Here is a 10,407-nt window from a genome sequence, read left to right on the forward strand (position 1 = left end):
TTCTCCCCCCCCATACACCTATTCGAGACCTTCTGGACCTAACACAACTCTATTGTACATTTTTTTACAGCACGAAATTACTTTAAACAAATAGTAATATACAACATATTGCCGGAGATTGCAAGTGGATTTATAGTATGACACATATTTTGTAAATGGTAATAAAATTCACAAATAGGTATAGTAGTTGAATGAGCCTAGCTTGAATTTCCCTGACACTTTCTAAATATTTTTCGCTAGTTTGAATGCCACTAACACTTTTAAAATTGAGTTTATTACAACAAACTCGTATCATGTCCTTAGTCTCTCTTATGTTATTCACATACTCCCTCGGTCCCTCCATCCACGAAATGAGTACCCATTTGTGGACGGCACGAGTTTTAATAAATGTGTCGAATGTGGGTTGAATAGAATAAGGGTCCCACCTTTTTTAGTGTATTAATTAAAGAGTTGTGTGGGATACACTTGCCAAAAAGGGAAATAGGTACTCATTTCGTGGACGGGCGAAAAAGAAAATATGGATACTTATTTCGTGCTTAATTCACTGAATACAAGCTCTCTGTAAGAACGAGGACTTCCAACCTGCTCCGTTTACCATATATCCCAAGATTTTTCGTCTTTTGAGTAACGCGATTATACAAAACTGTCTCTCCCGTTCTACTCTCCAAAATGCACTCGTACTTATTCCAAAACCCTAGCACCTTCTCGACTCCCGAAATCGGGCCAATTCTCGTCAACTTACTCCACGCTTCAACTCCTCCTCCGATCTCGTTCAAAATCCACACATCAAAAACCTTGTCATCTTCCAATTGTCGATACACAATCAAAGCAAGTGATTCTTTTAGTGGCATAATAGCTCGAGTGGTCCTATGTTGCCCTCCTAGTGGCTCAATGTCGGAGGGCAATTGAGTCATTTCAAATGCTTCATCAACCATATTAAATGAAAGAATTACCTCAACATTATTTTTATCTTGGGCCCACCAACAAAAATTTTCATTCTTGTACACCATGCTCCATAGATTATAGCACATGATATTTGCTGGCATTGAACATTCCAATTTCTTCCAAGAATTCATTCTTGATGAGTATATCTCAACTTGATAAACAATTTGGGAATCCATTGAAACGCAAAATAAGATCTGCAATACCTGCATGAAAATAGCAACATGGCTTCCTATAAGAGTATAAATAACAATTTAAATAAAGAAATACGTTTTTCGGTTTAAAAAAATATATTAATATTAATTTTTTATTATTTTCATAGAGCTGTCAAAAATAGTCCGACTCACGTGCCATTCTAGCCTGGAAAATCAGACCAAAGCCATCATCTATTGGCATAAAGTGGAGTTAGGGTTGGGTCGTCAAAATTGTTGTCCAAATATATTTCGAAATGATCTGGTCTGGTCTGGCCCGGCCCGATGGACTCAAGCCGAGCCAGCCCGTTTGACATCTCTAATATTTTGGATTATATGTGTTCTTACATGTCTGAAATTTAGGCCAAGGCAGAATTTGGGCTGGGCTGAGTCAAAATTTAATCGGTCTGAAATTTTAGGGTATGGGCCCCTTCCATGGTCAGCCTTTTTCGAGACGGGTGCGGGCCCATACCTTATCTTATCAAATGGGCCAAGCCGAAGCACTTGACATCTCTAATTTGGACTATTTTTTCACAAATCTAAAATTTGGGTCGGGCTATACCTTATCTTATCTTATCGAATTAATTATACGAGTTATTTTCGAGCCGAGCTAATTTTGACAGCTTTATCTAACGCAACGATGATACCTTGATATCATGGGTCTTGGGGTCAAACCCGACCCCGAGATCGCCTCCCCGCACCTTGAAATTCGAGGGGCGGGGCAGCTGCGATGCCGGAAGCTTCTTGAAGCACCGGATGGCCGGGTTCCACAGCACGATGTTGTCGTAGTACCCGTAGAGGCAGACGATGCCGTTGCAGGGGCCGACGAGGCGGACGTGGCCGAACATGTCGTTGAGGAACGTCGAGAAGTCGTGGTCGACGACGTTATCGGGGCTCCTCAGCAGCAAGAGGACCCGCCTGTTGGTGGCGTTGCTGCGCTGGCTGATCATCACCGCCTCGGATTCCGGCGTGGCCGAGATGGTTTGGTGGTGCTTGGCGATGAATGTGGGATCGTTGATGATGTTATGCCATGATTTGCATACGCATTTGAATCGAAGGAGTGGTGTTGCTGGTATTCTTGAGAGGATTTCTGTGATCACATATTCCGGTAGGCTCATTTACTCTCTCTCTCTCTCTCTTGATTGTGGTTTCTTGATCTCTTCTTTAATGGCAATGTGATTATATGTATCTCTTTTTGGTGGTAATGAGGTAGAATTTGGAGGTTTATGATGAGGACTAGAATACTCATCAGCGCTGTGCTTGGCAATACAAGAACATGTTACTTGATTACTATTATTGTTATTATTATTCTTATTGAACGAAGCAAACCAGCGCAGGCTTAATTGAAGACCTCAGATAATAAAGGGACTCGGCAGCACAGACGAAGGGACTTGGCGTCGCAGACGAAGGGACTTGGTGGCACAGACTACCAAAGTTACTTGGCAGCACAGACTCGCCTGCGCAGCTCAAGGGAGCTACTCAATACGGGCAACGAAGGACAGCACAGATGGGTCAAATCAAGACTAAGGTGTATTAAGGCATTAAAGGGCCTAAATCCAATTATTAGAGTTCATGGGCCTAAGGCCTTTAGGGCTCACTCTCACATCTATAAATAGAAGGTTAGCATTAGCATTAGGATCATGATTTATTTTCTAAGCAACACTTGTAAAATGTAATTATCTCGAAGTATAGTGGAAGAACTCGAAGATCTCCCGTGGACGTAGGTCTCAACGACCGAACCACGTAAATCCTGTCTCGATTACTGCTTTTTAGATTAAGCGTTGATTTCATACTTCACCGACTGACGCCGTCTGCGGGAAATCTGAGCTAAGGCGTGAGATTCATTATTTTTCGGTTACTGTTCATCGAGAGGATACTGTTCATTGAGAGGATTACTGTTCATTGAAGCTAGATTATTGTTCATCGAAAAAAGGGGGAAATTGGGGATTTGGGTTACTGTTCATCGGAAAAAAATTGGTTGTTTCTTCTCCAGTCTCCGACGACAAGGGCCGATTCACCCATTTCGGTTCGATCGTCGCTCATTTTTATTTTTCTCTCAAATCGAAGTCGGACTCCTACGGCCACGAAAAAAGCATCATTTCTCAGTCATGCCAGCCTACATCTCACAAATCTCCATCCTGAAGAACAAAGGGTATTTCTAAAATCCAAATCACGCATAGTCCTACATAGTCTGTCTCCACCAAGAATTCGCCGTGGTGGCACTGAAATCTGGCGGGACCAGCGCCGTCGTCGTCCCATCTGAGATCGCCGCTCATCATACTGAGCCCTAATTTCTCCTAAATCGGCTTCACCGCAACCTCAGTTTTTCTGCTTCAAGCCGCAGAACAGTAGCAAAACCATCCACGGCTGCTCAGTGTCCAGTCCAGTGAGGCCAACGAACAGCCTTTTACGGCGTCATTCCTCTCTCTAAGATGTAGCTCAGTCATGCCGGCTCGCTTCTCCGGCGCGGCTCCTAATTTTTCTATTCGATGAGCAATTGGGCATAGGGGAAAACCCTCAATTCTCTCAATTAATCTGTATTTTCCAAGCGATTTATGGTAAATTTTAATGATTCTTCGTGTTTCTCTTTGTTTCCCAGTGATTTATGCAAGCATCGACACCTTTCCCTGAGCTCCCAGCGCGAGAAACCCCAAATTGCCTTATGTTTCGGTCTTCGGCGAATAATCGTCCGACGAACTCTCTGCTGCCATCATCGGCTCCCGCTCTTGAGGGTGGGAATCTAAAGAATAGAGCAATCATCAGCTCAAAACTCTATAGAAGGCTTATCGTTGGCCCCCTCCTCCTTCACCATGAATATCGTGGTCGAACCCGAGTCCAGCCTCCGTGTCGGATATCTCAGCTATGACTGAGAGACATACAACTGGATCATTGCCGAAGGCATTTCCAGCTACCTTGGCCAGAACATCTCTGCCTCTCAATTAATCAAGAAGCTAAGTTATCTCAATTTTTCTTTTCGTATTGAATCTGGTTTGGGAATGATTAGGAAAAATGGGCTGAATTATATCTGACTTTGGGAGGTTTAATTGAGGTCCATGTACTGTGTCCTAAACTCTCGTACATAACTAAAATTTTGCTCTGCTTCTTGTGATTTGCTTGAGACTGCTGCTGTTGGGACTAATCGTATATAGTTATCTTCTATTTACTAGTGTCTCGATATATGAACATTTTCATTTCTTGTCATTTGCCTTCTTGATCATGTTTCGAAAGCAGTCTACTATGATTGATTGTTTCTAGGGAAAATCCAGATGCTATAAGTATATGACAATTTTTCTTGATGTCTTTTGAATTCACATGTTGGGTAAACTGCCATTTCTAATCTTGGATTCACATGTTGGCATTTGTTTGCTTTAAACTAGATGAAGTTACATATACTTCCCAGGTAGCATATACAAAGTATTCATGCATGAATTACTTGATCCCATAATCAAGGGCGCATCAAGGGGCCGATTACTGGTTCGGATATGGGAATTCTTAAAAAATCATTAGAGTCTGTGGTATAATTAGCTCTGTTATTTGGTTATGTATTGGGGTGTAGAGAGAGCACCAAATGGTTATGTACTCTGTTCATGCTTGCTAATGATGCTTACCTGAATATTTTATTATCTCGAGGGGATATTTGTCACGGTTATATGAATGATTTGTGGGATTGATTAACTTTGAGATAATTAAAACAACATAAGACTTCGCCTAAGTTTTGACTGATGAACTACGGTTATCATTGATCAGATTTCAGGATTAATAGTGTAATTTCACTACGACTCGATTGATTTTAAGAATGGGGCATAGCATGATACAAGTTACATTGTTGAAAAGGCTTGCACTACATTCAATTTCTTATGAAGTTGAACTTGATCACGTTATTCGAACTCCACTTTTTTAAATCTAAATTTGTGGATTAAATATTAAATCTGACTATTCTTTTTGCTCGATCTAGCTTATGAACTTGAGAGAAACTTTCGCAGCTTGTTACAATATTTCATTGGAGATTGATGTGTGTTTGACGGCATATGTATTATTTGCCCTACTTAAATTCCAAGGGATGAAAACTGTGCTGGCCTTCATGCTATGGTGACTGAACAATCCTGTTCGTGTTAAAAGAGTTGCTCTGGTATCTCATTTGCATGTTCCATTCAGTGAGAGATGTTGTTGTGTTTCTGGCATAGAAGATTGGGAAGGGGAAGATATGCTTTTGCTTTTTCAGCCCGTGGATCATTGTTGAGTTGTTACTTTATTTTATTGATGTGAAAGTTCATTCCCTTGACAGCCAGCGCCGCTTCTCTCCCTCGTTGCTGTTCAGCAGCGCAGCCAGCGCTGCTTCTCTCCCTTGTCGCTGTTCAGCAGCGCAGCCAGCGTCGTCTCTCTCCTCTATTGTTATTCAGCTGCGCAGCCAACTCTGGCTCATCCTTATCTTCGTCTACTTGCTTTGGTTATAATTTTTGGGTTCGAATCTATTTTTGGACTAATTTTGCTCTATTTTTACTTTACAAGGGTTATCAAGATGGGTATTTCCATACTTATGTTTATTCACGAGAACTCTCGAATTAGTGGGCGGTACGCGACAGTGCTGACTGGGATTTCTGGGGATTGCCAGCTCTGCATTTATCCATGAGATGGGATGGGACGTTGAGCAGCCCCGAAGTCAAGTTAATGGCAGCCCAGCATATCGCTCTTGCAGGCACACATCAAGATAACTCTATACTCTGGGAATCTCGCTTCGCACTCACGCATTAACTGTTGACGGCGATGCTTCGATGGCATTAAGAGGATTTATTATGTTTAAATCTGAATATATATTTTTCCAGACCTTAGAATTTCAAGATTTTCTGACTATCAGAATAGTGTTTATTTGTTCATTGGGTTCTCTGATTTGCTTGTCAGGTTTCATTTTTTTTAATGATTTATCAATCAGGTCTTCCATCATATATCTTCTATAATAATGAGTTCACAACCCTATCTTAAGGGGCACTCATATTTTGCTAATGTATGTGCCTAAGAATTTTTACAGTACATGACAAACATATTTTGAGGAAAACACTTGAACAAATATGGTAATCACCATCACTTGAAAGCTAATCCACTAACAAGTGGTGACTCAGGTACTTCGCGAAATGAAAACTCGTCATTACATGATCTTAGTTATTTCATCGAAGCATGAAAACATGATTGGGAACTAGGAAATGTTATGCCTTAGTTTTTGGGCATAAGCATGACTTATATTATCTATGTTGGGATTTATGCAATAATAATTATGTCTTGGAAGCTGCACACCTTCTGCATATGTGCGTAGGGCTGAAATTTGATATTAACTAGTACGAAGCTGCACACCTTCTGCATATGTGCCTAGACTTGAAATATAAATTAACCAAGTACACGAAGCTGCACACCTTCTGCATATGTGCTAGAGCTTGGAACATAATTTGAATAACTTACTTCAGGACTATAGTCATGTCAGCGTTGCCACTAGCATCACAAGTAAGGACACCAAGCACAAGTATACACATGACATGTTTAGTTGACTCATGTACATGTTACTAAGGGGGGGAGTGGAATATATACCACCATGTGTGTCTTCTCAAAAAACTTAGCAGGGTATTTGAGCCTTAACGGCAACTCAGCCGCGTAGCGGATATTATAACCTTAAATGGTAACTTAGCCACGATTTGGAACTGTAAGCCTCAGAATGTATCTGAGCTTTCTCAGTGCAGTCAGGACATGCTATCTCAGCCTGCGCATCTATCTTAGTTTTTTCAGTTATTTCAGCCTGCACAGCCGTTTCAGTCATTTCAGTTGTCTTGGCTGGGAGAATTATCTTAGTTATCTCAGTACAATCAGCGCTCAAATTATCAGCATAACTATCTTAGTCATCTCAGCGCAGTCAGTACGATTATCTTAGCGCAGCCAGTGTGGCTATCTCAGCGCAGCCAGTACGGCTATCTCAGTGCAGCCAGTGTGGCTATCTCGGCGCAGTCAGTACGATTATCTCAGCGCAGTCAGTACAATTATCTCGGCGCAATCAGTACGATTATCTCAGCGCAACCAGTGCGATTGTATCAGCACAGCTAGTGTGGTTATCTCAGCGCAGTCAGTGTGATTGTCTCGTTTAAGCTACCACAGATTACCTAAGTCATCTTCGGCGCAGATCGTCTAAAGTTATCTTAACTAAGGCATTAATTGCACGACGAGGGCATTAATTGCAAAATTCAAGGCATTAATTGCACGACGAGGGCATTAATTGCAAAAATCTAGCCCTTTGTGGCATCGCAGGCATTAATTGCAAAACTTAGGCCTTCATGGCAGCGCAAGCCTCAATGTCTATGCTCCGCGCAGAAATATTGTAAGCCGCGAAAGTTAGACTAGGGATGAGCCTTAAGTTAGTCATCATTGATGACATCCAAATAATCCAAAGGAAAAATTACTCTCTTTTATCTTGGTTCATTTGCAGCGCTGAAATACTTTGTCTTTACTATTCTTACAAAGATTGACAAGTTCTTATCTAACAAGTGCAGGGAATCATGTATACTTAATTGACACGGGAGAGCAGCACAGCGCTGCCTCTATATCACGCATCACTGGTTGAACAACGAAGAAGACACAGTTCAACCAGACTAGGGGAAGTAGCTGATGAGGACTAGAATACTCATCAGCGTTGTGCTTGGCAATACAAGAACATGTTACTTGATTATTATTATTGTTATTATTATTCTTATTGAACGAAGCAAACCAGCGCAGGTTTAATTGAAGACCTCAGATAATAAAGGGACTTGGCGGCGCAGACGAAGGGACTTGGTGGCACAGACTACCCAAGTTACTTGGCAGCACAGACTCGCCTGCGCAGCTCAAGGGAGCTACTCAATACGGGCAACGAAGGACAGCGCAGATGGGTCAAATCAAGACTAAGGTGTATTAAGGCATTAAAGGGCCTAAATCCAATTATTAGAGTTCATGGGCCTAAGGCCTTTAGGGCTCACTCTCACATCTATAAATAGAAGGTTAGCATTAGCATTAGGATCATGATTTATTTTCTAAGCAACACTTGTAAAATGTAATTATCTCGAAGTATAGTGGAAGAACTCGAAGATCTCCCGTGGACGTAGGTCTCAACGACCGAACCACGTAAATCCTGTCTCGATTACTGCTTTTTAGATTAGGCGTTGATTTCATGCTTCACCAGTTTAAATCTAATCATTCTCTTTCTCTCTCTCTTTCCTTCCCTCTCCTCTTTTGTGGGAATGGGATTTTTTTCATAATTTTTTTGGTTGTGAAGGCCCAAGGGGATTAATATTGGTGGATGAGATCCAATGTTCCACCTTATATAATAATATCGTTTAATTATTATGTCTCATGTATTTCACTATTAATTTTATTTTATTATTAAAAAAATTAGATATATATGTTCAAATTTTAGATTAATTAACCTCAATGATTAATTATTAATTCTCAATTTAAAATAAATATATACAAAACAATTACAAACCATAATTGAATTAGTGAATTCCCTTAAAATTATATTAAAACAAAAAAAAATTGAATGGAAAATGATTAAAATTATAAAATAAAATAAAAAATGAAAGTGGGGACAGTAAAACATAACAAAATGTGGAATATAGGGTAAAAGAGAGATAATAAGAATGAATTATTAATTATATTTATAAAAAAAAGGAATTATTAATTAAACGATGAGGTGAACAATTTTATTTTTAAATATGTATTATTAGAATAACGAATTTAATAGTGGGATACGCATTGTACACATAAAATATTGAGACATATATTATATATTGGTATATTAATTTTTATACCCAAAAATTAATTGAATTTAAAAAATTAATATACACTCTACTTATGAATTTTATCAATACTAATACCTAATTATTAACTGATAAACTGAACTAAATGCAAAAAAAAATTAAACTAATGAACCACAAGAAATTGAAGTTGAAGAAAATAAATGAGAAAATAATTTCAAAAAATTGAAAGCGATACATAATGAGACTATATAAAAAATGAGATATTGGATCTCAAGTTAACTATCACCATGTCGAATCCGATTTAGATTTCTTCTATGTGTGATTAAGCTTCTCAATGATTTTATTATCGTTTCGTGCACTTGAAAAATGTACTTTATTTGTTGTAATTTTATTATTTACATTTTAAACAAAATAATTGCATTATTTTTGTTGTTGTAATTTCTCATATGTGTTTGAATAATATGAAGATTGGGGCTGGCCTAGTTGGTGAATTCGTGATTGAATTATACTTATATCTAAGTTTGAATTATACCAATACATTCTACATCGAGTTTATTGCATGGCTTTTAATTTGCCTTATACAGAAACACAAACATCCACCAATAATTTTTAAAGCAAGCTTATTGCATAATGATACTGTTGGGAACCTTGTGGAATATCCTAATCCTTATTTTGATGATACCAAAATTCATAGGTCGTAATTGTAATAGACTAGAACTGTTTTGAACTCAAGTCTTAGAGAGTTCGTTGCTATTTAGCTTGCGGTTCCGAAGACTGAAGACTGAAGACTGAAGATACCAACTGAAGTATCAGTTGAAGAATCAGTTTGGAACTGATTACTTAATGCGTGCCACGTGAACTCAGCGGACTGATACTAAAGTCAAGTATCAGTTAAACATTCTTCCTCGTACTGATCTTCCAATGTTCAAAGGAAGCCACGTACTCACAAAAGTACAGCCGCATTAAATGCAGAGATCTCAGAATCTTATCTCTGCAGAGGTCATTCCTATTTGGTGGCTACTTTATCAGAGACATCACATCTCCTGTCCCTCAAGAGAGTCGTTTCCACCAGACAAGGAACCTCGAAGATTGAAGCCTCAGCCCAAATTCGAATTGCTCTCTAACGGAAGAAATCTTGAGAACGTTCTACGCCAACAGATCTATTCAAGAGTTCTCCTACAAATAGCGCTCGAGGATCACTTCAATCTTCACCGATTCAACGACATAAGCTGAAGCTCTGCCAAAATTGCTACTCAGCCTAAAACTTAACCTCCCCAAAGCTTGAATCGAAGAAGAGAATTCCAAAGCCAAAATCAGTCACTGCTGATTACACACATTCTCTTAGACCTTAGGAAAACCTCTGTTTACCCAGAAGCCAAGGTCAAACTTGCTCCAAAGAACTTGTTCTTTGCAGTATAGTTAGCACCCGTTCAAACCTCCTTTCAGACAGAAAGATTTGAGTGTTTGAGTGATTCGGAGTTCAGGAAGGTACTCTGACTCTGAGA

General features: G+C 39.5%; 1 protein-coding gene across 1 annotated transcript; it reads right to left on the bottom strand.

Annotated features, from left to right (window-relative positions):
* Positions 1-204: 204 nt before the first annotated feature.
* On the bottom strand, positions 205-2,307 carry LOC130988951 (F-box/kelch-repeat protein At3g23880-like). Its single transcript, XM_057912945.1, has 2 exons — positions 1,781-2,307; positions 205-1,148 (listed from the first exon to the last, which is right to left on the bottom strand). Exons 1-2 carry the CDS (start codon positions 2,249-2,251, stop codon positions 537-539), a joined length of 1,083 nt encoding a protein of 360 aa, XP_057768928.1. The 5' UTR covers positions 2,252-2,307; the 3' UTR covers positions 205-536.
* Between the last annotated feature and the right edge of the window lie 8,100 nt (positions 2,308-10,407).

This window comes from Salvia miltiorrhiza, chromosome 6 (assembly GCF_028751815.1).
Source record: "Salvia miltiorrhiza cultivar Shanhuang (shh) chromosome 6, IMPLAD_Smil_shh, whole genome shotgun sequence".
Taxonomy (NCBI): domain Eukaryota; kingdom Viridiplantae; phylum Streptophyta; class Magnoliopsida; order Lamiales; family Lamiaceae; genus Salvia; species Salvia miltiorrhiza.

Bases quoted from the DNA above. Each gene is read 5' to 3' on its own strand.
- LOC130988951 (XM_057912945.1), bottom strand. From the start codon at position 2,251: ATGAGCCTACCGGAATATGTGATCACAGAAATCCTCTCAAGAATACCA. The intron at 1,149-1,780 runs GTATCATCGTTG...ATTTTCATGCAG, and splicing joins CCAAGACCCATGATATCAAG to GTATTGCAGATCTTATTTTG.